The sequence below is a fragment of the Nomascus leucogenys genome, chromosome 11 (genome assembly GCF_006542625.1).
Source record: "Nomascus leucogenys isolate Asia chromosome 11, Asia_NLE_v1, whole genome shotgun sequence".
Classification (NCBI taxonomy): domain Eukaryota; kingdom Metazoa; phylum Chordata; class Mammalia; order Primates; family Hylobatidae; genus Nomascus; species Nomascus leucogenys.
In genome coordinates this window covers 70,629,613-70,657,480 of record NC_044391.1, presented here as the reverse complement: position 1 = coordinate 70,657,480, position 27,868 = coordinate 70,629,613, and the positions used below count along the sequence as shown (strand labels likewise).

The 27,868-nt window shown below is 37.2% G+C and overlaps 1 protein-coding gene across 1 annotated transcript in view; it reads left to right on the top strand.

Annotated features, from left to right (window-relative positions):
- The window catches only part of CP (ceruloplasmin), a 50,909-nt gene that overhangs the window by 21,715 nt on the left and 1,326 nt on the right, over positions 1-27,868 (top strand). The window contains exons 9-18 of the mRNA XM_030822700.1: positions 1,028-1,239; positions 11,209-11,359; positions 12,863-13,075; positions 14,152-14,359; positions 15,990-16,129; positions 17,482-17,610; positions 22,039-22,145; positions 23,070-23,286; positions 23,724-23,863; positions 25,281-25,455. Coding sequence (XP_030678560.1) covers positions 1,028-1,239; positions 11,209-11,359; positions 12,863-13,075; positions 14,152-14,359; positions 15,990-16,129; positions 17,482-17,610; positions 22,039-22,145; positions 23,070-23,286; positions 23,724-23,863; positions 25,281-25,455 — 1,692 coding nt within the window. The remainder of the gene's footprint in view (positions 1-1,027; positions 1,240-11,208; positions 11,360-12,862; positions 13,076-14,151; positions 14,360-15,989; positions 16,130-17,481; positions 17,611-22,038; positions 22,146-23,069; positions 23,287-23,723; positions 23,864-25,280; positions 25,456-27,868) is intronic.

Sequence of the window (27,868 nt, the reverse complement as noted above, 5' to 3'; positions counted from 1 at the left end):
ACTGCTCATATATCATTTCTAGGCATCATGCCAGGAAACAAATAAACCCCTTCTCCTACCTCCAATTGGTTTACGGAATTTTGTCCTGCCTTAATTGGATGATTATTGACAATCCTGATAGTAATTTAGTTGGGTTGTATTAATTATCCATTTCTAGAGTACCCTGGGTGACTTTTAATTTTTAAAAAAGTTATTATAAGAATGTTCGATGTTCAATTTAAAATATTTGAAAAATATAGAAAGGTAGCAAAAAATACTAATTATCCATAGTTCTATAAACAATCACTCTTATATTTTTATATAATTCTTCCATTTTCATCTGTATACATATATATTTTAAATATGGTTGAGATCATAGCAAATAAATGTTATTTAAATTTCATAATCAGAGTTTGTTCTCTTAGCATTACAAGGGTTTTATAAACATAATTTTAATGATATAAAATATTTCATTATGTGGATTTTTTGACTATTTTTACACATCAAGAAGGACCAGTGAAGACTAGTGACTTTGCTACCACTTGCAGTGTGACTGTGAACAGGTTATTCAAGTGTAAATTTGAGAGATTTAAATAGGATCACTTGCAAAGTTCCTTTCAGTTCTACAATTATGAAATGGAATGTAATTTTCAGTTCCATTTTATTCAATAGAAAATGCATTGATTATACTGTATTGCCAGGCATTGTTCTAGCTGATAGAAATGTAGAGACAGTACTTGCCTTCAAGAAAGTTAAGCTCTGTTCGAGAGAAATACACACAATATGACATGAAAGGTGCTAGGGACATTCCTGGAAGATGTGTGAGCACAAAGAGGGTCACCACTCCCAGGAGGAGGTTTAGAAGAGTCTGTCTGGATGCAATCACATCGGTCTGTTATCTGACACCAGAGCATGAGTGGGATGCCATTCTAATTTATAACAAAGAACTCAGAAGTGGGCTATTCTAGACTAAACTTAGTCTACTTTGTGGCTCAAATGACCACATTAGAAAGCACACTTCACTTCTCTAATGTGACCTTTCTCACAGGTGTGCCTCCTTCAGCCTCCCATGTGGCACCCACAGAAACATTCACCTATGAATGGACTGTCCCCAAAGAAGTAGGACCCACTAATGCAGATCCTGTGTGTCTAGCCAAGATGTATTATTCTGCTGTGGATCCCACTAAAGATATATTCACTGGGCTTATTGGGCCAATGAAAATATGCAAGAAAGGAAGTTTACGTGCAAATGGGAGACAGGTAAGTCCAACTGGGGGAAAAAAATTGTTCACTCTCTTTGAAAATGATCATTAGGCCCGGCGCGGTGGCTCACGCTTGTAATCCCAGCACTTTGGGAGGCCGAGGCGGGCGGATCACGAGGTCAGGAGATCGAGACCATAGTGAAACCCCGTCTCTACTAAAAAAAAAATACAAAAAATTAGCTGGGCGTGGTGGCGGGCGCCTGTAGTCCCAGCTACTCGGAGAGGCTGAGGCAGGAGAATGGCGTGAACCCAGGAGGCAGAGCTTGCAGTGAGCCGAGATAGCGCCACTGCACTCCAGCCTGGGTGACAGAGCGAGACTCCGTCTCCAAAAAAAACAAACAAACAAAAAAAGAAAATGATCATTTGACAGAAATAGAAATATCTAACCTCATCATTATCTCCAAAAATACTTTAGTATATACCTTTAAAAGAAAAGGACTTCTTTAAAAATGCCCACAATTATCACACCTTAAAATAATAACACACATCGTAACTCTTTAAAGTTATCAAATAGCCAATCAATGTTCACATTTCCCCAATTGACTTTTTAGGTCTGTTGTTTGGATCAGTATCCAAACAATTACACATATTACAATCAATTTATATGTTTCCTAAGATTGTTTACTTGCATTTTTCTGTTGCAAGAGTCATTGATCCTGTAGAAATTTCCCATGTCTTGATTTTACTTTTTATCGTATGGTATCATTTAACACAGGGGTCCCCAACATCCCCCCCACACACACCCATGGGCCACACAGCAGGAGGTGAGCCTGTTAGGTGGTCTGTTAGGAACTGGGCTGCACAGCAGGAAGTGAGCAGCAGGCAAGCAAGCATTATCGCGTGAGCTCTGCCTCCTGTCAGATCAGTGGCGGCATTAGATTCTCATACGAGCGCAAACTCTTTTGTGAACTGTGTCTATGCCTGATGATCTGAGGTAGAATAGTTTCGTCCAGAAACCACCCCCCTTTCCCAAGTTTTTGTAGAAAAATTGTCTTCCGTGAAATCGGTCCCTGGTGCCAAAAATGTTGGGGATCGCTAAAACATGTCTTTCTCTCTGCCCTTATTTCCTATAACTAGTAGTTACATCTAAAAGTTTGATCTAATTCAGATTTTTTTTTTCTTTCATGACTGCTTCAAATGTGGTACTGGGCACTTCTATCAGGGAGTACCTAATTTATAGTTGTCCCTTAACTGGGGATGTTATCAGCTACTGATGACAGTTTCCTAGATTCATAAACTAATCAGTGTTGCATAATAGTAATATTCTAATTCCATCTTCCTTTCTTTATTAGCTGGCATACTTCTCTATAAACAGAAACTTCTTAATGAATTATTTGGTTACCCTGAGGTACACAGTATATGAAAGGGTATGACAAATACTTGATTCATTCCCTGTAAGTTTTCAAATTAATCAAAGGCTTCTCAATAGTTTTTTTTACTTTTAAGTAGCATTGTGCACTTGTGGATTTAAGCATATCTGGTGTGTTACAATTCACTGCCATTATTCCTACTGATGTTCAAAGTATCCTTTTTGACACTGAAGGACTTGTTCAGGTTGACTCCTTTATTTTCACATCATAGTAGTCTTTGAAGATTCTTTGCTTTCTAGTATAACAAGACACCAGGCTCATTTTGCACGTTTTCTGAGCCAGAACTGAAACTAACCATTTGTTCCCAAAAGCCCTGTTTTTTGTTTGTTTTTTTGGTGAGGATTTGGGATCACAATGTGGGCACTAGAGTTGCTTGTTGCTGTTGGGCAAACAATTGTTTCTGGGCCTTTTCAGTGGAAGAAAATGGGAAAAATCCTTTCAGATAAATTCATCATGATTTCATACTAATACTTTCTATTCAAATTTGAGTCTACAGATTTTTTGGTTTGTTATTAACTGCATCAATCTTATATTTGTATCTGCCTTAAACTGCACTGAAAAATCTTATTTTTTTCATGACACCAACATATTCATTTGATTCATCCCACAATATACATACAACAGTCTCAGAATCACAATTACAATACTACAATCAACAATATGATTACTGAAAACAGTTTAAGATTTGTTTGCCACTCTTTTTGTCATTAGGGTAGATCCCACTAGAGATTTTTAGCCAAATTACATATTTAAAATCACTTGGAAGAGTTCTTCTCTACCTAGTTTTGCCATCACTGGATATACGGGTTAATTCATTGTACTTCTCTGTTTCAGAAATTGCTTTTAAAACTGTAATATTATTTTATGTAAAATATTCATATCTCACCATAGTTACCTTTTTTTTTTTTTGCTTTATAGTTTATTTTTTTTTTTTTTTTTTTTTTTTGAGATGGAGTCTCACTCTGTCAACCAGGCTGGAGTGCAGTGGCATGATCTCAGCTCACTGCAAGCTCCGCCTCCTGGGTTCATGCCATTCTCCTGCCTCAGCCTCCTGAGTAGCTGGGACTACAGGCACCCGCCACCACGCCCAGCTAATTCTTTTTTTGTATTTTTAGTAGAGATGGGTTTCACCGTGTTAGCCAGGATGGTCTTGATCTCCTGACCTTGTGATCCGCCCGCCTCTGCCTATTCTTCCATTTTTAAATAAACAAATGTGTGTGTATTCATATCTTTGCTTTTTTCACTTCACAATAGAATCTGAACATCTCTTCATAGTATTGTTTGGAAATATTGCTCATTCCTCATTTCTTTGCATAGTATATATTACTCTGATGTGTGGACATGCTACAGTTTACACAATCAGTCCCTTATTTGGCAAGTGTTTGGGTTGTTTCTAGTCTTTGCCTTCACAAATTCAAAACAATGTACAGCTTTGTTAGCCTTGTTCATGTCTCTTTGTATTTTTGCCAGCATATCTTTGTGATAAATTCCTAGAAATTGTATTATTGGGACAAAAGGTAAATGCTTATATGGTTTTGTGAAATATTGCCAAATCTCCCTCTGTAGTTGTGCCAGTTTGTATTTCCAGAAGGTATACATGAGATTATCTGTGTTTCCACAGCGTCATTACAAACTATATTGTCAAATTTGGGGATTTTCACAAATCTGATAGGAAATAAATGATACAGTCGTGGAGTGAATCATATTTATCTTTTTTTCTGTATGGCTATCCAGTTACCCACAAAAAAGCTAAACTTTCCCGCATTGATTGAAATGCTGCCTTTATCATCTACTAAAATATTTATGTATAAGTGAGTCTATTTCTAGATTTTCTATGCTGTTCTGCTGGTCTTTATTCATCCACCAATACCATACTGCTTTAATTAGAGAGCCCTTTAATATGTTTAATGGCTATAGCTATGTCTCATTTCTCTTCTTTTCCATCATTTTAATGGCTATTTTTGCTTCCTTATTCTTTCTACTGAACCTTAGAAAAACTTATCTAGATCCAGAAAAAAGGCTTGATAGTGTTTTATTGGGATTGTTTCAAACGTATAAGTTAAAGTAGGGAGTACAGACATAATTAGGAAGTTGAGTCATCCTACATAAGAACGTATGTCTTTCCATTTGTTCAAGTCTACTTTTGTGTTTTTCAAGAGTATTTTATAGTTCCTCTTATATGGATCTTGGATATCTTTTTAAGATTACGCTGAGGTGTTTTATTTTTATTTGGCCTTTGTAAATGGTAATACCATCACTTAACATTTTAAGTATGTGGCTGGGTGTGGTGGTTCACACCTGTAATCCCAGCACTTTAGGAGGCTGAGGTCAGTGGATCAGTTGAGGTCAAGAGTTTGAGACCAGATTGGCCCACATGGTGAAACCCCGTCTCTACTAAAATTACAAAAACTAGCCAGGTGTGCTGGTGCATGTCTGTAATCCCAGCTACTCAGGAGGCTGAGGCACAAGAATTGCTTGAACCCAGGAGGCGGAGGTTGCTGTGAGCAGAGATTGTGTCACTGCCCTCTAACCTGGGGGACAAAGCCAGACTCTGTCTCAAAAAAAAAAAAAAAAAAAATTTAAATATGTAATTGAAAAAAAAAAAGGTTTTCTACTTTTAGATTCCTATTCTTGATCTTGTGCTGACTTTGGAAGGAATAAAACAAGACTAATGTTTATTAAATTCTCTCCAGGTACTATCAGACATATTACCTTATTTAACCTTTGCAACAACACGAGAGGCTATGTATTTTTATGCCCATTTTGTGGACAAAGAACTGATGCTCAATGAGTTGAGATTTAAAATGAGATTTAACTTCTGCATATTTCATTATCTTCATTTTGCAAATGAAGAAATCACAACACAGGAAGGCCTACAGAGGCATCAGAAGTCTACTAGCCATGTGGCTACAGATTAGTTATTTAATATTTCTCATGCCCATCTGAATCATCAGTAAAATGGAGATGATACCTGCCCTGCTGACGCATCTTGATGGGTTGCATTCTTTCTTTTTGAAAGAAACAAATGGAATGAATATAGGTTAAAGCCCTAGGTAAGCTAAAATATATTAAGCTGACAAGGAATGGTTATCTTGTCTAAATGCATACAACACAATGTGAAGTCAATCAATTTCTAAAGCAAGTTCCTGACCTTTACAACTACTCTTTTTAAAAAACTATCATTTTAATATGAAAGTATTTCATGAACACTGTGAAAATTATGAAAATATATGCAGGTAAAAGAAGAAAATAGTCTCAACACAAAAAAGGGATCACAATTGCATATATTGTTTGCAATTTGCTTTATACACTTAAAAATATTATGATTATGATTATACTTCTATATCATTAAAAAAACTCCAGCCTTATTCTGAATGACTGCAAAGTATTTCATGATATGAATGCACCATAATTTATTCAGCCACTTCCCTACTGTCAAACATTTAGATGGTTTGCAATTTTTTACAATTATGAACTGGGTGTATTTGACATAATATTTTTTGTTTTAACTAAACAGTAGGATATGCCCATTTTTACTTCATGGGAACAAATCTTGGGACTTAAATTTCTAGGTCACAGGCCAGGCACAACTTACGTGCTTGTCAAACTGCTCTTCATAAAGTAGTATTTTTCAAACTGCAGATCATGACCCATTTAGTCGGTTGTAACTAGTGACTACAATTTTTTGAAGTATCAAGTGGGAAAGAAGAGACAATGTGAGAGTATACCACATACAGTAAGGACAAGTAAGGGTTAAGGAAATTTCTTTTCTGGTATGTATGTGTGTGTGTGTGTGTGTGTGTATAGGATCACAACATGAAATGTACTTCTTTTGTGGTTGCAATAGAAAAGTTTGAAAATCACTGCATAAAGTGTAGGACAGAGGCTGTTCTCTGCCGTTTTACTAATACTTAGTTTTAAATTTTTACAAATGGCATAGGTGAATTACTGCACCTCATTCTCATTTAAATTTATAGTTTAATTAATGTTCATTGACCATTTGTACTTCTTTAGTCAATTTCTTGGTGATGGCAGATATTCATTTTCAATTATTAATCCACAAAATATATATTAAGCCATATAATATATATATATGTGTGTGTATACTACATACGTATTATCTTTGTTATGTATAATGCAGGTCTTTTTCTTTTTTGTGTGTGTTTTTTCATATTCCATTATTGCTTATAGTTGAGTGTTTTTCCTTTTTTGTTTGTTTGCCTGTGACAGTATAGCTGTTTTCAGTGTTACATAGCCAAATTATCAATTCTTTTTTTTTTTTGCCTTTTGTATCATACTTAGAAAATTATTTTCTATTCTATAGGTAAGTAAATGTTCATCTACATTTTAGTATCTTAAAAATGCTACTTGTAACACATTTTCAGTTTGGTGAGTAGAGCTCTAATGCTCTAAGTTTTATCTTTTCTAAACAACTATTAGATTATCTGAGCATTACATATTAACAAATCTATTCTTTACTCACTGATTTGAAGTGTCACCTTTAACATATTGTAAATCTTAAATATATCTGGATCATTTTTCCGGGTTTCCTAGTTTACCGTGTGACCTATCTGTACCAGTACCTGTACCACATTGTTTTTATTATTGTAGCTTGTAGAGTTTTAAATACATGATAGAACATGTTCATCCATTACTGAAAAGAATTATTTTTCCCTTTTATTCTTAGAGACCCTCACATATACATTATTCTAGATCAATTTTTATATAATTTTGTTAAACTAAAAAACTGCCATTGGTAGTTTTTATTATTATTACATTAAATGAATAGCTTTAGTTGGAGAGAATTCATCTCTTAGCTATAGTTAGTCTTTCACTCAGGAGCCCTTTAATTCAAGTTGTCTTTTTATTTATTCAGTAAATTCTTATAGTCTTTTTCATATTCATCCTGCATGTTTCTCATTGAATTCCTGTTTTTCTTAATATTATGCATAACATGGTATTTTCTAATTGCATATTGTCATTATAGAAACAGCTGTTAATTGCTTAACATTTATTTTGGAACTGGATATCATAAATATTCATTTATTAGTTCAAGTAATTTCCAACTGATTCATACAGGTTCTATATTATCTATAAATAATGCTAATTCTCATCACCAGTATTTCAAATTTGTTCTATTTTCTTGCCTTATTATGATGAGTAGAATATTAAAAATAATATTAAACAATAGTGGAATAGCCAGTAGCCTTGTTTTGTGTCTGATCTTAATGAGAACATCTCTATTTATCTTACCACTAAGTTGAATTGGCTAGTGGTAGTGCTTTATTCTACTTCTAGTTTACACTCAGTGTTTTTAAAACAAATCACTTGTTTAAAAAACAAATCACTTGAGCTGCGCCAAAAACATCCTGTGCTAGGCACAGAATTCACTGATAAATAAGACAAATAAGTTTCCTGCTCTGATAGGTTTTTATTCTAGTATATATGGGAGGAAGGAGGGGAATGGGAGGAAAGGAGATGAAGATAAGCAAACAAAAGAAAATGAAATAGATAACTTCAGAAAGTGACAAGTTCTGTAAAAAAAAAAATAGGGTAATGAGATAGTGAACAGAAATTCTAGTTCAGATAATGTGGAGATGATATTTAATGTGATATCTAAATTTCAAAGAGGCAGCCTTGCAAGATCTGAGAGGAAAGCAAAGGGAAGAGCTAATGCCAGAAATGTCATATTTTATAAAAATTTCTTTTTAGATTTTCTTGAAATTATTATATAGTTTTTCTCCTTCAATGTGATCAACTACAAATAAATATGACCAGCTACATGAAGGACTTTCTAATGTTAAACTATCCTTGCACTCTGGGGGAGAACAATACTTAAGTATGGTGAATTTTTCTTGAATATATTGGAGGGCTGAATTTGACCGTGTTTGATTTAGAATTTTTCATTTAAGTTTATAAATGAAATTAGTTTAGCTTTTGCTTGCTTTTTCAGATATTAATATCCATGGTTATACTATCTTTATTAAATAAACTAGGAATAGTTTAAATATTTGGGAACCATCTGCTCCCTAGAGAGTTGAAAGAAACTGCCTGTAAAAATTATTTTGACTTTTAAAAAGGAGTAGTTTTGTTGTTTATGGGGTTTTTCTCTTTTTTTTCTTTTTTTCTTTTTCTTTTTTCTTTTCTTTTTTTTTTTTAGACAGATTCTTGCTCTGTCACCCAGGCTGGAGTGCAGTGGTGTGATCTCAGCTCACTGCAACCTCCACCTGCTGGGTTCAGGTGATTCTCGTACCTCAGCCTCCTGAGTAGCTGGGACTACAGGCACCTGCCACCACGCCTGGCTAATTTTTGTATTTTTAGTAGAGATGGGGTTTCGCCATATTGGCCAGGCTGGTCGCGAACTCCTGACCTCAAGTGATCTGCCTGCCTCGGTCTCCCAAAGTGCTGGGATTACAAGTGTGAGCCACCGCACCCAGCCTGTTTATGTTTTTAATCACTATTTTATTTCATCCATGAGTACTGGTCTAGTCGGGCACTTCTTTCTAAGTCAGCTGATCACATTAATTGCATATAATGATTTACATTTTTCTCCCCTATATATGTGGTTATATTCCTTTCTCATTTCTAATGTGGTATTTTTTGGTTCTCTCCACCCTTTTTATTTGACTTGCCAGAGATTTATATATTTCTCTGGTCTTTTCACATAATATATTTTTGGGTTTAATCATTTTACCTGTGTTAAATTTCTTAATTTATGCTTTTGTCTTTATTAATTTTTCTCTGTAACTAATTTAAAAAATTTTTCAGATATTTACATTTACTTTTATTTGGTTTTAAGGTAAAAGGCTTTTCAGATTCTTAGTTTATATGTGTAGTTACATTCCATACATTTTTCTTTACAGTATAAGAAAAGACATTACTTATCAAATCTCAGTATTTCATTTTTATTTTCTCTTTGATCTAAGTTATTTGGATGAAAAATGACATTCTTTTTTTACTTCTTGTCCTTGGCTAGTAATTTTTAATTTTATTGCATTATGATCAGAAAACATGACCTGAACACATTCATTGAAGTTTTCTCTTTCAATCAGTATATAGGTGATTGTACCAGTCCCTGTTGGAATTCTTATACATCTGAAAATGACTTTTGTTTTTCTTTACCTGGTGTTACATTTTTGTATCATAATATTTTCTTCTCAAAAAAGATAAATGCTATTTCATCTTCTTCTGGCAATTATTATACTTGATAATTTCAATGTCAACCTGATTTTTTCCTTTCATAACTTTTTTTTTTTTTTGAGATGGAGTCTCGCTCTGTTACCCAGGCTGGAGTGCAGTGGCTCAATCTCCGCTCACTGCAAGCTCCGCCTCCCGGGTTCATGCCATTCTGCTGCCTCAGCCTCCCAAGTAGCTGGGACTACAGGTGCCCGCTGCCACACCCGGCTAATTTTTTTTTGTATTTTTAGTAGAGACGGGGTTTCACATGTTAGCCAGGATGGTCTCAATCTCCTGACCTTGCGATCCAACCGCCTCGGCCTCCCAAAGTGCTGGGAGTACAGGCGTGAGCCGCCACACCTGGCCCTTTCATAACAGTTTCGAAATGGAAAATTTACCAGGACATTTTTAGGTACAGATCTCTGTTACTAATTTTGTCTTGTTTTCAAGAAGGTTTTGAATCTAAATCCTCTAGTCTTTTCCCTCTGTGGTGGCAAACACTTCCACTAGTATTTCTTATGATTGTGTCTCCTCCTTTTATAACTTCTTTCTAAAATTATTACAATGTGTATATTTTTCATCCTCAAATGCTCTCCTCTGATTTATGGGAGCTTTCTTTAGATTACCTTCATCATAGATTCAGTTCTCTGCAGGATCTAACCTTCAGGTCTTTGCTTTAGTTTGATTTTTTTCAATTTGATAATCACCTTATCATGTATCTGAAGGACTTATCTTAAGGGAAAGACAGGCAATAATCTCTAAAGTATTCTCTCCTTTGAGAGTCACTTATTCTCAGGGGCTCATTTGCTTTGATTCCTTTGACTGCCTTCTTCTGAACTACTGAATCATTTCATAGACCAGATGCATTTCTGCTCCTTTTTTTTTTGTTCCACTGGGAGAAGTGGGAGGAGGTGATAATGTTTGAACAGCTGGCTGGAGATTGTTTGAATCTCTGTTCGAATTCATTGGGAGGATTCAGATTTGAGGATGATTTCTTCCTCAAATCTGCTTCCATCCTGCTCTGCCTTACAGGAATTCTTCCAGTTTTCATGAACGTGGATGACATCTGCCCTGATTTCCAGCACAGACCCATATTCTTTCCTATTTTAACATTTTTTTTTTTTTTTGGAGGCTTCAATTGGTATGCACAATGTGGGCAGGAAGGTAGAGTTAGAACTTTTAGATGCAGAGAGAGACTCAGATTACCATATTGAACCACAAATCCACTAAACAGATACCAAAGAAAGCTCTGGTGGTGAACTGAAATATTTCATATTTCATGAACCCTAGTTTACAAAGAGCAACAGAAACTCTGTTCTCATTCCTTCCTTTAGGCATGTTTGTGCACAAATAGTATTGTGCACATGGAAGTCTTCTGCTTTACTCATTCTGTCTCCATCTCATTTTGTTTTGATTTACAGAAAGATGTAGACAAGGAGTTCTATTTGTTTCCTACAGTATTTGATGAGAATGAGAGTTTACTCCTGGAAGATAATATTAGAATGTTTACAACTGCACCTGATCAGGTGGATAAGGAAGATGAAGACTTCCAGGAATCTAATAAAATGCACTGTAAGTACTGCATCATCCACCACTCTACCAAGTTATTTTAGTACTGCATATGTAATGCTTTTAACTAAACAAAACTGTGAAGAGCTTTGCTTATTGATTGTTTTTCAATGAATGATTACAATAGTGTCCTGAAGGTAATCTCATTGTGTATTTGATGTGTCAGTCAATTATCCATTATTTCACTTAATTCAAGATATGTCAATTACATGAATGGCCCTTAAAGTGTGGTCCCTATATCAGCAGCCTCAGCATCACTGAGGGACTTATTAGAAATGCAAATTCTTAGGCCCCTACCCTGATCTACAAAGTCCAAAACTTTGGAGATGGACCCCGGCAATCTGTTTTCAACAAACTCTGCAGATGATTCTGATGAACGCTACAGTTTGAAAACTACTGGATCAGATGCTTTTCTCATTTTGGCTCAATAATGACAGGCTCATTTGATTATTCAATATGCAGAAAGATGTGATTTCAGCCCTCAATGATTCTAACCCTTGACTGCACATTGGAATTACCTGGGAGCTTTTAAAAAATGACCAGTGCCCTGGAATACCCCCAGAGATTTTTATTTAAGTCTAATATCAGATTTTTTTTAATACCTAGTGTAATTCTAAAAAGTGGTTAGAGCTCAGAGACAGTGAGTTCATTATTCAAAAGGCCCACACCACTAATGGACATCAGTAAAAATTATTGTAGCTAATAGAAGAAAAATATGTAAAGTTGTGTTACAAACTGATTTTTTTTAAGCTAGGTACTAGTCACGCTACCCACAATCTTTAAAATATTTCTTTTCATTCTGCATTTTTGTATATTTGGAAGCATTGAGAATATTATTCATCAAAAATAATTAAATATGCAAGATAAAGAAAAAAACCTCCTACATATGACCTTTCCTGTTATTCATGATGAATTAGAGACTTTTTTTTTTTAATCTAGAACAGCAACACACTCCCAGTATATGGTGCACAATAATTTTTACTGATGTCCATTAGTGGTGTGGGCCTTTTGAATAATGAACTCACTGTCTCTGAGCTCTAACCACTTTTTAGAATTACACTAGGTATTAAAAAAAATCTGATATTAGACTTAAATAAAAATCTCTGGGGGTATTCCAGGGCGCTGGTCATTTTTTAAAAGCTCCCAGGTGATTCCAATGTGCAGATTTGGGTGCTCACAAATATAATCACTTAACGAACTGGAAATAACAGAATCATTGTTTTAGCCAGGAAGAGCAGTGGGATTCCCAGGTTGCTAGGGACACTAGCATAGAACTTCAAGAACTATGCATTCAGCTCTGCTCCTTTCAGCCAGCGGCTGCTCTGGAAGTGCCAGGAACAGCAAGGAGTTGCAAGGACACTCTTCACACATAAAGCATGGGCAAGCCTGAATAGGTCATTTAAAAATTAAAAATTAAAAAAACAAAGTTGGTCTTGGCAAGTCTGGGAGGTTGTCATGTAGTAGAATCTAAACCACTTCCAAAATGTTATTTCCCAACTTTTACAGCCATGAATGGATTCATGTATGGGAATCAGCCGGGTCTCAATATGTGCAAAGGAGATTCGGTCGTGTGGTACTTATTCAGCGCCGGAAATGAGGCCGATGTACATGGAATATACTTTTCAGGAAACACATATCTGTGGAGAGGAGAACGGAGAGACACAGCAAACCTCTTCCCTCAAACAAGTCTTACGCTCCACATGTGGCCTGACACAGAGGGTATATTTACTTAAAGCCAAGTCTCTATTGGATGGATTTGTGTAGTTTTGGTTTAAAATCCTGTAGCAGAATGTGTTGGGTGATAAACTTATCCCTTCCCCAAGCCTCTCAAGTGCCCTTCCTATCTTTGAAAGAGCAAGTCTGGGCCACTATCAGCTGAAGTATGTACCAGATAGGTCCATTTCCTAGTTACTGCGGAGAATGTGGAGTAAAAGAACATGGTGCGGTTTTCTCCATTTCCATAGGCTCCTCAAGATGATCCCTTTTTAGATTATGGTCCTTTTAAAGATAGCTGGAAAACCAGACTAGAAGGGGAATGACTCCCATAAGTATTCTGCACCTAAACTTTTCATCATGTCTCTGTAGCCCAGATGTAGTGTTGGCTTGTTGGTTGCAAGTGAATATTCTATTCTAGCATTGTAGCCATGCAAATTCAGAGACATCTACAGACCTGGCTCTGAATGAGTAAAACAAACTAAAACTAAGAGAAAGAATTTTAGTCAAAATGTGAAAATATGCTAGCTTGTTTCACGCTTTATTTGGTTTATTATATGCCACTGAAACTTAAGACCAATCCAGTGTCACCCTTTCCTTCCTTCAACAAATGTAAATACAACAATGAACAAAAGAGATAAGATGTCTCATGCTGCTGAAATTCTAATGCAGGGAGACAGACAACAAGCAAGTATATTAATACATATATGTCAAGCGATTATAAGTACATAAAGAAAAATAAGGCAGGGGAAGGGGATGGTGACTGAGGGGGAAAGGGTCAAGATTCTCTCAGGAGGTGCTACTTAAGGAGAGACCAGAATAAAATGAGGGCATGAACCATGAGGATATTTTGGGGAGAAGGCAGAGGAAACAGCACGTGCAAAGGTCCCAAGGCAGACACACACTTGACCTGTTCTAAGAACAGCAAAAGGCCTATGTGGATGGAGCAGGGTGAGGAGGAGGTGTGGAAAGCTAGATTACCCGAGGCCATGATAAGGACTTCAGCATTAATTCTGAGGAAGGTGAAGAGCCCCAGAGGGCACTAGCAAAGAAGTGACATGTTTTCTTATTTACCACTCCAGGGACTTTTAATGTTGAATGCCTTACAACTGATCATTACACAGGCGGCATGAAGCAAAAATATACTGTGAACCAATGCAGGCGGCAGTCTGAGGATTCCACCTTCTACCTGGGAGAGACGACATACTATATTGCAGCAGTGGAGGTGGAATGGGATTATTCCCCACAAAGGGAGTGGGAAAAGGAGCTGCATCATTTACAAGAGCAGAAGTAATTCTCCAGACTCTGATTCCCAATTTCAGCAGTAATTTTAGGTTTCCTTTTCAGAGAAGTAAGAATTACACCAAATTTTAGAAAAAAAAAGTTGCATTAAACGATAACAACAAAAACAACAACAAAACACTTCCTAGGAACTTGTCCTCATTCATTTCTGCTTCTCTCAATTTCTTTAAGGGAAAATTTCTATTTATCTTCTTTGATCCTTTGGAGTCTTGCTTTCTTTTCTACTGGAGTGTCTTCTCACATTCATGTACCCTCATGTTGTCATTTATATTCAAACTTAACAAAAGTTAATGCCCAAATTCAGAGCAGAAATATTACTCCCCTTAGCAACTGTTTGTTGCTTATTTTTCCTTCAGAGTTTTCATTGTTAGTCTAACAATTGGTCATTTCACATTCTTAAAACTGTTATGTATGGAATATTTTAAATGCTTGAAGATGATATAGCAGATATAGTCTCTACCCTCTAAAGAACTTACAGGCACAAAATTACCAGTAACATGTGCATCATGGAAAAAGCACAAAATAAATTCTGTATGAATAGATATAAGTAGAGGATGATTATTAGAGCTTTACAAACATTAATTTAGAGCAGCATCACTCATCACTTCTAGTTAGCCCTTTCTTCATACTTTTCCAAGCACTTTCCTCTCCATCTTCCCACTTACATCATGCACTGACCACATGGAGATGATCTGAGGGATTGGGGTGGGCAGGTGTTCAGATCCAGGGTGCATAGCACAACTGGTGACCTGTGGCTAGGCAGTGGTTACCTGTTTGACAGCAGTAGTGAGTATAGTTTGCAGTGTAAAGGAGTAAACTTTTATTTTGTAATGGGGTAAAATGGTTAAAAGGCTACAGGTGCCATTAGAAGTAAGTGAAAACTGGCCGGGCGCGGTGGCTCACGTCTGTAATCCTAGCACTTTGGGAGGCCAAGGCAGGTGGATGACGAGGTCAGGAGATGGAGACTATCCTGGCTAACATGGTGAAACCCCATCTCTACTAAAAAATACAAAAAATTAGCCGGGCATGGTGGCGGGCGCCTGTAGTCCCAGCTACTTGGGAGGCTGAGGCAGGAGAATGGCATGAACCCGGGGGGCGGAGCTTGCAGTGAGCGGAGATCACGCCACTGCACTCCAGCCTGGGCGACAGAGCAAGACTCCTTCTCAAAAAAAAAAAAAAAAAAAAAGAAGAAGTGAAAACTTCAGGAAAAGGGAATGCCTGGGAAAAGATGTCCATTTCAGTTCCTATAAATCAGAAATATTGGACTCATAAAATTTTAGAGCTATAAAGTAATCTTAGAGATGATCTGTTCAAATATCTCATTTTAGGGATGAAAAAACTGAGGTTCCAATAGGCAGTGACTAGCTGGAGGAAATTTTTGCTAGTGGCAGGGTAGAGGCCAGGACTCAGATGGCTACACTCAAATGGCTAGATGTGCTTTCTACCATACATACTTTTAAAGTCTTATTATTCATTCTTACTTGGATAGAAGAGTGATGATTAAAAACTACTATAATTACTCTAATAAAAACTATACTTTTATTCAAAATTTAAAGTTTAAAACTTAAGTTACATTTTCATTAAGACAAATACTAACCTTTGTTTTTTTTTTTTAAAGTGTTTCAAATGCATTTTTAGATAAGGGAGAGTTTTACATAGGCTCAAAGTACAAGAAAGTTGTATATCGGCAGTATACTGATAGCACGTTCCGTGTTCCAGTGGAGAGAAAAGCTGAAGAAGAACATCTGGGAATTCTAGGTATGTTAATATCTCCAGTTTATCAGGTGTGGGTTAATGATGTGATGCTACCTGCAGTAACCGTCAACTCATGTCTATGGGTGTCATTTTCTTGGTTCATATATCAAAGTTGTTCAAATAAAAATTTAAAAATTAGTTATCTAATAAAATAAGACCGATGTTTATTAAATAATATGACATAGTAAAATATTACTTATTCTCTTGGAAACAATGTATTATCCCGTATACTGATGAAATTATATCTATTTTGTTTTTATCAAATTGATGCCTGTAGTTTTAGTGAAGTTCTCAGAAACTATTTTCTAATGAAATTCTGTTTTTTGACAGAGGCTCACTCTGTCGCCCAGGATGGTGTGTAGTGGTGTGATATCAGCTCACTGCAACCTGCCGCTCCTGGGCTCAAGTGAGTCTCCCACCTTAGCTTCCCAAGTAGCTGGGACTACAGGAATGAACCACCATGCCTGGCTAATTTTTGTATTGTTAGTAGAGATGAGGTTTCGCCATGTTGGCCTGGCTGGTCTCAAACTCCTGGCCTCAAGTGATCCGCCCACCTCAGCCTCCCAAAGTGCTAGGATTACAGGCGTGAGGCATTACACCTGGCCCTAATAAAATTCTTAACCAATTTATCCCCATTATCCTACCCATTCCTCTCAAATTATAGCTATTTACTTTTAAAATTAAAATATAAATGATTAATTATGAGAAGAAATACACAAAAGGAAATTACAACAGGAAATAAAAGAAAAAATGGTACCACACACAAAGCAGGGGAAAAGCTGCCTTCAATTTTTTAGGACTCACTTTAAGACAGAATGTCTAGAACTCGAGCAACACTGGTCTTGAGACATTTCTTTAAAACTATCAATTGCAGGGACCCCCACTCCCATCCCCACCCCACTGTGTTCCCATACCATCAGCATTCCCCTGAGGCTTGGTTATCCTCAACCCCTAGACTAAGACACCAAGGCAAAATGGCATTGTTGCTGGAGCACAAAAATCCTACCAGACAAGAGACAAGCTAAGATTGGATAAAGGGTAGAAATGGGAGGGGTATCCCCATAGCAACAGCTGCAAAATGACTCCTGGCCAGATATCCAACCCACCATGATTAGACCAGTACTCTGCAAAGCACTTTCAGGCCAAACCTCCCCTGGAACTCTTAAGAGATAAACAAATGGTCTCCATTTTTATTTCCAGTGTATTGATTCCAAATTCCCTGGGACACAGTATAAATCCAAGAGTATTATACCACAAACCCATGGGGGAGAGAAACAAGTTATCTTTGCTGATCTTTGCTTTTATTACTAAGTTAGACCTTCTGATTGGACACTCTTCCTTTTCACTTTTGCCAGGTCCACAACTTCATGCAGATGTTGGAGACGAAGTCAAAATTATCTTTAAAAACATGGCCACAAGGCCCTACTCAATACATGCCCATGGGGTACAAACGGAGAGTTCTACAGTTACTCCAACATTACCAGGTACTCACAGGGGCGGGGGTGGGGATGGTGCATTTTAACAGGCTGTACAGCCTTTCCACAGATTACTCTCATCATAGAGAGTCTGGACCAAGAAAGTGAAAAGGGAGGTAGTTGTGAAGAGGGGATGCAAGGAGGTGTCTGTATGTATGCAAGTACATGCACATGCTCGTACTAAAAAAAAAAAAGTCCACAGGAGAGCTTACGAGAAAAACCTGAAGGCAGTGGACATCTATGAATCTTCAAGGGTGAATCAGAGACATGCTGTCTCCTTGCTCAGCTAGAACACAGCTCAGATGACATCTATCACACCGCATGTGGCTGGATGTTCCCACGCCTATCTCTAGCACATGTGGTTCTAAGGGCCAGAGGCTGCCACTTGGAACTCTAAATTCCCCCTATCTAGTCCAGTATCTGGCATGTATTAGGAGATCATCAAATGTTTCTTTAATGAACATAGGAAACTTGCTAGCGGTCTATCAATTTTGTTGATCTTTTCAAAAAACCAGCTCCTGGATTCATTAATTTTTTGAAGGGTTTTTTGTGTCTCTATTTCCTTCAGTTCTGCTCTGATTTTAGTTATTTCTTGCCTTCTGCTAGCTTTTGAATGTGTTTGCTCTTGCTTTTCTAGTTCTTTTAATTGTGATGTTAGGGTGTCAATTTTGGATCTTTCCTGCTTTCTCTTGTGGGCATTTAGTGCTATAAATTTCCCTCTACACACTGCTTTGAATGTGTCCCAGAGATTCTGGTATGTTGTGTCTTTGTTCTCATTGGTTTCAAAGAACATCTTTATTTCTGCCTTCATTTCATTGTGTACCCAATAGTCATTCAGGAGCAGGTTGTTCAGTTTCCATGCAGTTGAGCGGTTTTGAGTGGGTTTCTTAATCCTGAGTTCTAGTTTGATTGCACTATGGTCTGAGAGACAGTTTGTTATAATTTCTGTTCTTTTACATTTGCTGAGGAGAGCTTTACTTCCAACTATGTGGTCAATTTTGGAATAGGTGTGGTGTGGTGCTGAAAAAAATGTATATTCTGTTGATTTGGGGTGGAGAGTTCTGTAGATGTCTATTAGGTCCACTTTGTGCAGAGCTGAGTTCAATTCCTGGATATCCTTGTTAACTTTCTGTCTTGTTGATCTGTCTAATGTTGACAGTGGGGTGCAGAGACATAGATCAATGGAACAGAACAGAGCCCTCAGAAATAATGCCACATATCTACAACTATCTGATCTTTGACAAACCTGACAAAAACAAGAAATGGGGAAAGGATTCCCTATTTAATAAATGGTGCTGGGAAAACTGGCTAGCCATATGTAGAAAGCTGAAACTGGATCCCTTCCTTACACCTTATACAAAAATTAATTCAAGATGGATTAAAGACTTAAATGTTAGACCTAAAACCATTAAAATCCTACAAGAAAATCTAGGCAATACCATTCAGGACATAGGCGTGGGCAAGGACTTCATGTCTAAAACACCAAAAGCAATGGCAACAAAAGCCAAAATTGACAAATGGGATCTAATTAAACTAAAGAGCTTCTGCACAGCAAAAGAAACTACCATCAGAGTGAACAGACAACCTACAGAATGGGAGAAAATTTTTGCAACCTACTCATCTGACAAAGGGCTAATATCCAGAATCTACAATGAACTCAAACAAATTTACAAGAAAAAAAACAAACAACCCCATCAAAAAGTGGGCAAAGGACATGAACAGACACTTCTCAAAAGAAGACATTTATGCAGCCAAAAAACATATGAAAAAATGCTCATCATCACTGGCCATCAGAGAAATGCAAATCAAAACCACAATGAGATACCATCTCACACCAGTTAGAATGGCCATCATTAAAAAGTCAGGAAACAACAGGTGCTGGAGAGGATGTGGAGAAATAGGAACACTTTTACACTGTTGGTGGGACTGTAAACTAGTTCAACCATTGTGGAAGTCAGTGTGGGATTCCTCAGGGATCTAGAACTAGAAATACCATTTGACCCAGCCATCCCATTACTGGGTATATACCCAAAGGACTATAAATCATGCTGCTATAAAGACACATGCACACGTATGTTTATTGTGGCACTATTCACAATAGCAAAGAGTTGGAACCAACCCAAATGCCCAACAACGATAGACTGGATTAAGAAAATGTGGCACATATACGCCATGGAATACTATGCAGCCATAAAAAATGATGAGTTCATGTCCTTTGTAGGGACACGGATGAAGCTGGAAACCATCATTCTCAATAAACTATCGAAAGGACAAAAAACCAAACACCGCATGTTCTCACTCATAGGTGGGAACTGAACAATGAGAACTCATGGACACAGGAAGGGGAACATCACACTCCGGGGACTGTTGTGGGGTGGGGGAGGGGGGAGGGACAGCATTAGGAGATATACCTAATGCTAAATGACGAGTTAATGGGTGCAGCAAACCAACATGGCACATGGATACATATGTAACAAGCCTGCACATTGTGCACATGCACCCTAAAACCTAAAGTATAATAATAAAAAAAACGAAAAACAAAAACAAAAACAAAACATAGTAAAATTGTAAACAGATTATATACATAGCTGAGCATTTTCTTTAATAAGAACCATATTTTTCTTCTATTGGTTGTAAAGCTGGCTTCCAGGAAAAGACTATTTCTCAGTAACTGAGCAGGGTGTAGCAAGGGTGCTATTTTAGGTAGAGTGGTCAGGAGGGCTTCCTTGAGGAGGTGGCATTGTTGAAAACACCTAAAGGTTGAGAAATAATGAAATTCAGGTAATTGTGCACGAATTGATTCTAGGTCCCGAAGACAGGAGCATGCCTGGTGCGTTTGAGCGGCAGCAAGGAAGCCAGAGGCTAAAGAAAAGCACACAAGGGACAGAATGCTAGAGATGAGATCCAGAGACAGCAGGGGCCAGATGGAGTAGAGAGGACCTCAGACTCGAGATTTAAGACTGATGTTCTGATGGACACTTTTTAAGGGGCTGTTGGTGATGTGTGGTTAAGTGACCATAAGGGGGCAAGGACAGAATCTGGGGTCAGTTAAGGACCATTGCAATAATCTGGGTAAAATAATAGTAATCATCATCATCATCGAGATTTGGAACATGGTGGAAGTGGCTGAAGTGGTGAGATGTTATCATATTCTGGTTCTACTTTAAAGGTGGTGCTAAAAGGACCTGCTGGAAAATGGGCACTAGGGAGTGTTAGGGAAGAGAGGAGTCAAGCATGACCCCAAGGTTTTGGGCACTGACCACTGGTGGAAGAGCAGGTTGTAAAGGGGTGTGGAAAAGAGAAGGAAATGTTATTTTGCAGCTTATAAGTAAAAGCAGAGATGGCAAGACACTAATATGTGCAGGTGGTGAATCAATATTTTATATTCTAGTGAAATTTTCTGCTTAGAAAAAGGGTGAGGACATAGAACAGCTCAGATTGAGGCCTGAAGAAAAAGTAAGACGTCTACCACATCACTTGAGACCATCTCTGTTGTCTTGCTAGATTCTCTAGTGAATGTCTGTCGGACTCTGGCAGGTTAGTGTGATAGCATGAATATGTAATTGTGTGGTCTAAATAAATGGAATGAAAAATGAGTGTGGCTAGGATTGGTGAGTGGGCATGGCCAAAAGTCGAGGTCTGTGAGCAGTTGCACAGGAAGCCCTGAGGTGACTGGAAATGCAGATCAGACTGGAGAAAAGCCTAGAGCACATGGGAAAAGGGTAAGAGCCTTGGCAAAGCAGGAGGGTGGAGCAACTGGTCATCTTCAAAATGCCAAGGCCGAGGGTGTGGTTATGTCCTGTATGTGGGAGTAGTGACAGAACAGCACATGGTGTGATAGAATGAGATGGACTGGAGGGGGAGGTAAACGTAACTGTGGCAAGTTGGTGACTCAAGAGATCAAGAGGTCTAATGGCTCCTCGCCAGGAATCATGAACTCACTAAGGATGATCATGAGAGAGGACAAGGAAAGGAAGCCAATGCTAAAGCTGAGGGAATTACACAAAATAGTCCAGATACACACATGCAGAGATTATGGGAAAGGTGCCAGCCACTGGGGAAAAATCACTTGGTATCTGAAGAGAAAAAAGTATATTAGGAAAACATACTTCAAGTTAAGAAGAGATTGGTTGCAAAGTTTTTTCAAATTGTAATATTGGAAGTACACCTCCTAGCTTTGTGGTATGGCAAGTGGGTTATAGGTAATTATAATTAACCCCCAAAATGACAAAATTTTGTCTTATAGTTCATCTTAAAACTAAATTCCTGAAAAGAATCTTGAGTACCACAATTTTTAAAAACTAATTACACTGACATTTCCAGTTCCTGGGTCCTAGTTATCAAGGCTGTGTGTGTGTGTGTGTGTGTGTGTGTGTGTGTGTGTGTGTGTAATATAAACCAAATACAACCAGATCCATTAACACTTGATGAATTTAGGTGAAACTCGCACTTACGTATGGAAAATCCCAGAAAGATCTGGAGCTGGAACAGAGGATTCTGCTTGTATTCCATGGGCTTATTATTCAACTGTGGATCAAGTTAAGGTAAAATATAAATCATTTGTTTTGTAACACTTCCCAAAATAGACACACAATTGAAGGAAGATGAGGTTAGTGTTTTCCTGTGGTCCAATTCTATGTTAAAATCCTAGGAAAATAAGCTGTTCACAATCTACTTAGCAAACATGCTGCTACCTATGACACACAAGACAAAAATCTAACATTTCCTAATATGATACAGCTTAAAGGCCTTTCAAGATCATATTTGGGAAGTTTAGATTTTTGTCTTGTGGGTCACAGCCACTGAAAAATTGACAAAGAATGGCAGTATATTTGCATTTCAGATCATTCATTCGGGTGGAACGAAGAAAGGCTTGGAGGGGGAAGAGACTGGAGGTTGGGAGGCCGTTGTAATACGTGAGGCAAATTTCAAGGACCTCTACTGTGAGGAGGGAGAAAAGAAATGGAGTCAGTTATAGATAGGTGGGTGAAGTGCCTGAGTGAGCCGGGGGAAGTAGCTCCTTGATAATTCAGAGTTCTGGCTCAAATGAATGAGTAAATCTGGTATTTGTGGTGCTATTTATTATTATACATTTCATTCATCTATGGATTTTTTTAGGGACTGCCATAGTGCTTGGCTCACACTCAAGAGTTCTTGAGTTTATGGAACAAACCAACACTGTTCATTTGGGATTCTTTTAAAATCACTGCTCATTAGCTGAGCTAATTTTTGCCTCTGCAGACATTTCTGTTATGTCAGCATCACCCACATGACCTACCTACTACTCACCATTGTTCCAATTTAACTACTTCAAGTGAAAAGTTACTAAATTGGCAGTACCATATTGGGCAAAGTCTGCTACTTCAATTGGTCTCTCCAAAATTCCTGAGGCCATGGGTGCAAAGTCTCAGTTCTCTGAAATCCTGACCTAATTCACAAGGGTTACTGAAGATTTTCCTTGTTTCCAGGATCTCTACAGTGGATTAATTGGCCCCCTGATTGTTTGTCGAAGACATTACTTGAAAGTATTCAATCCCAGAAAGAAACTGGAATTTGCCCTTCTGTTTCTAGTTTTTGATGAGAATGAATCTTGGTACTTAGATGACAACATCAAAACATACTCTGATCACCCAGAGAAAGTAAACAAAGATGATGAGGAATTCATAGAAAGCAATAAAATGCATGGTATGTTACATTATTCTAAAACAATTTTTCTACTTTTTTATCATTTTCTCTTTCAAATAAAATTATTTTGGAGACTGTTCATTTGTTTTCCCTTAAAATAAACCACTTCTGCCTCACTTTGTATGTCAGGTAGAATTCTGTTCAAAACCAAAAGGGGACTATGCTCAAAATCATTTGCTAATTTATTTTCCAATTCCAAAATCTCATTTCCTTTGAAATAATCCAAAATTAAGATTAAGGCTTTTGGTGCAAAGTACCTAGAAAAGCAGTGTGTGGTATTACTGACTTTAAAGTATCCATTTCTCTCATTTGTAGTAAAAGAAGTCCTATTGCACCAAAAAGATTCTTTACATTAAACTAATAATCATATTTTCTTTGAAATAGCTATTGCTTTAAAATATCCTGAAAAGTAACATAAAACCATATGCTTTCCCTAGCTATTAATGGAAGAATGTTTGGAAACCTACAAGGCCTCACAATGCACGTGGGAGATGAAGTCAACTGGTATCTGATGGGAATGGGCAATGAAATAGACTTACACACTGTACATTTTCACGGCCATAGCTTCCAATACAAGGTAAGAGCTATCCATGGCAATAACTCTTGCTCTGTTTGAAAATGTTTTAATACAAGTGAAGAAAATATTTCCTCAGAGAGACTTATGAAAAAAAAAGCTGCAAAGAGTACAGCCGGTGCTTCATATCCATGGATTCCCCATCCAGGATTCAATCATGGATTGAAAATATTAAGGAAAAAAATAATTCCACAAAGTTCCAAAAAGCAAAACTTGGATCTGCTGCACTGAGTACTATGTTGAATCCATGCAAATGAAATGATATGTAGGCATTGTATTAGGTATTATAATAATCTAGAGATGATTTAAAGTATATGGAAGGATGTGCATAAGTTATATGGAACTATGCCATTTTATATAAGGGACTTGAGCATCCATGGATTTTGGTATGGGGGCATTCCTGAAACCAATCCTCCATAGATACTGAGGGATGACTATATAAGGCACAGCAATTTCAATTGACACACTAGCCTTTGTTACACATTGAGCTCTTCCTGGGATTTGCATTTTTAACTGAATTTTCATGGAGTTCTGCTCACAGATTCCTGATTAAGGCAACTGAGTGGAATTGCTAACAAAGAGGATAGGAATGTTCACATAATGATGAATGAGAGTAGAGACCACAACAAGACTTTATTATAACCCTTGCCCTGCCTGTTTTAAGTACTGTATTTTAAATGGCCCAAGGTGAGCAAGATCAGTTAGGTGACAAGCAACTGCTCTGTACATCTCAATCTTACTTCTATTCTTTCTCAGTACCGATTTCAGCAGAAGCCAGTGGCCCTCCTGGAAATGCTTTTTCCTTATGCTTTGGGCTAATTTAGAAAATGCAGAAGTTATCAAAAAGCATACTGCAGAAAGCCTGTTTTGTTATCTGCATTTTGTTTTACATAGATACATTGTATTCTTAGTAGGTTTTCAATTCTACCCTTGCAGAAATAGACTCTTGTCGCCCAACTATTGTTACCAGTGCCTCTGGTTTTTGTCGTTTTCATCAGCCTCCTTTTCTGCTTCCTTTATTATTTACCTTGACTTAAAGCTTCACAGACAAGCTAGGATAGATTCAGGCAAAAGTGAGGCTAGGGCTGAAATGGGGCCACAGCTGAGTTCCTTTTGTATAGCTTCAGTGCTATGACAAACAGGCAAACCAGAATCAAGGTACAGGAGGTTTGTGGGTAGTCCTGATTGATGAATTCATTCTCATTGCATCTTTCTTTCCCACCCACTTGATGTGGATACCAAAGACTTATTAGGATACAAAAACCACATTTTACCATCTGTCTTAAACACAGAAACGAGCTCAATTTTTAAAAAACAGATTTATCCATTTTTTCAATATCCCTGAGCTGAACATTAACAAATGACAAGAGTGAACTCTCATATACAATATTATACATTATTTGTCATTTTTCTAATTAAGCACAGGGGCGTTTATAGTTCTGATGTCTTTGACATTTTCCCTGGAACATACCAAACCCTAGAAATGTTTCCAAGAACACCTGGAATTTGGTTACTCCACTGCCATGTGACCGACCACATTCATGCTGGAATGGAAACCACTTATACCGTTCTACAAAATGAAGGTGAATATCCAGGTAGTAATTCTAGAAGCCATATATAAAAGATATAATTAAAGGAACTAATTTGCCTAAATACTTCCCCCAATATGAAGCATTTGTGAATCTGCTGCCCTGATTTCTTCCTTCTCTACCTCCAAACAGCATTTTTTTTCCTGCTAAATGGTGAGGGATACTGCTCATTTCCTGACAGCCAGTACTTGTAACAGCACCAGTCATTTCTAAGTTAATACAAATGTGTAATTATACCTAAAGCTGATGTAAGGGAGTAGTCATGTTAGTTATTTACCAAAAAACAAGCCATTATTTACATAAGACATATTTAGAATCTAATTTCTTTCTTAACAGAAAACATTTTTTTTTCTAGGTGGCACCTCCATGTAAGAGAATCCCAAGACAACCCCAAATAATATAATTTCAAATAGGCAGTGTCTTTTCTGTGCTTCCAAGGGAAGGAGGAACCTTACCAATTATTGTTTGTGAAAGATCCAGGGAAGAAACAAAATTTAAATGCACTGCTCCCCAACCCCTGCAATAACCCTCCCCATGTGTAGGTGCACACACACACACACACACACACTCACACTCACACACACACTTAAAATGGAGAAAAATGAACAATTTTTTTGTAAGATTCCTGCACTGTGGCTGCAGGCTTTGGTCTTTCCTGGGTCTTTTGAGTTGAGGATTGTTGTAATTAGAAATGGTAAATTCAAAGGGAGGAAATTATGTAAAGAAAACCAATCTGTCTTTCCTCCCTAAATGGGGAAAAAGGGAACATACAAATGAAGAAAATATAAATGTAAATATATTTGAAGATTTAAAAAGCCCTGAAAGGTTAACCTTTAGTGCAAATGGAAAGTTTTAATTTCTGCTCCTGGGTCTTACACAAACAACTTACATCATGAAAAACTATTTCCATTAATGCCCTTTTTATTAGAGCAGTCACTGATAACACTAGAATATCAAAGACTCTAACAGACAAGCGACTAAATTTAATGCCAATAACTTGAACAAGGTGAAGAGAGCCAAATATGAGAAAGAAAACATTAGTCTTTAAATAACACTAGTAACCATGTGGTTACATGTGGTTGCATGTAAACCACACCAAAGGATGGTCTTGCTCAGAAAAATAATGGTGAGTAAGTAACATGGAGGCATTTGGGGAATTCATGTGTGCAAATGCCTGGCATGCAGAGTATGGCACTATAGGGTAACCCTACACACACAGCCACAGAGAAGATTCCTCCTGTGTAACAACCGTGAAAGAAGAGGGAGATTACTGCTTGGTTAAGAAAGCCAAGATAGTTTTTAAAGCTATAGGAAAAACTACAGAATAGCAAATATGAAGGAAAAATCAACACTAGATAAAAAATTAAAGAGAAATTTGACTTTTGCAAAGAGAAAAGGTATTGCATGAGACTGAAAGAAGCAGACTGAATAAAAAAAGATAGTTTGAACTATCTTTGGCCCATAAAATCGGTAGCCATGTTTATCAGTCTGAATCATCTTTAAATAAGTCCAATAAAGCTTTGAGCAAGTTTACATTAATTATGTCTTAGAAAAGCCTGCTTAGCTTTAAATTTCTTACAGGCAGGGACTATATATTCTGTATTTCTAGCTAAGTACCCAAATCCAATACAATAGTTTGCTTACTGAATATATAACAACGTATTAATTCAATGAAGAGAAACTTTTGAAACTTTTTTTGACATAATTTCAGATTCCCATATACTTTTCACGCAGATTCCCCAAATATTAATGATCTGCGTAGCCACACTGGCTTTCTCATTCTTTTTCCTATCTCCCTCTCATGCTCACCCTCTATATGTACACACACAGACGTGTATAGATACATACAACTATCTTTCCTAAAAACAAGAATATTCTTGTACATGACCACAATACAGTGATCGAAATCAGAAAAGTAACAATGATTTAAAAACTAGAGATCTTCAAATTTCACTAATAATCCTAATCATGTTCTTTACAGAAAACGAAAATCCCGGATCATGTACTGCATTGTTGGCATGTCTTTTAAGTCTCCCTTACTCTGAATAGTTCCTTAATACAGGGCAGTCACTTTGTAGAATGTCCTTCAATTTGAGTTTGTCTAATGTTTCCTCATGATTAGATTTAGGTTATGCACTTTTGGCAAGACTATCATGGCATGATGTTGTGTTTTTCTTAGTACACCATATCAGGAGGCACAAGATATTGATTGGTTCCATTACTGGTTATGTTAACTTCAAGCTTTGGTTAAGGTGGTGTCTGCCAGGTGTCTCCATTGTAAAGTTATTCATTTTCCCTTTACAATTAATAAAGATCTTGTAGGGAGGAAAGTAATCTTTCTTTAAATAAAGCAGCAATAGAATGAGAGATTTTTAAACATATAAAAAGTAGAAAAATACAAATGAATCAGGAATAAAGT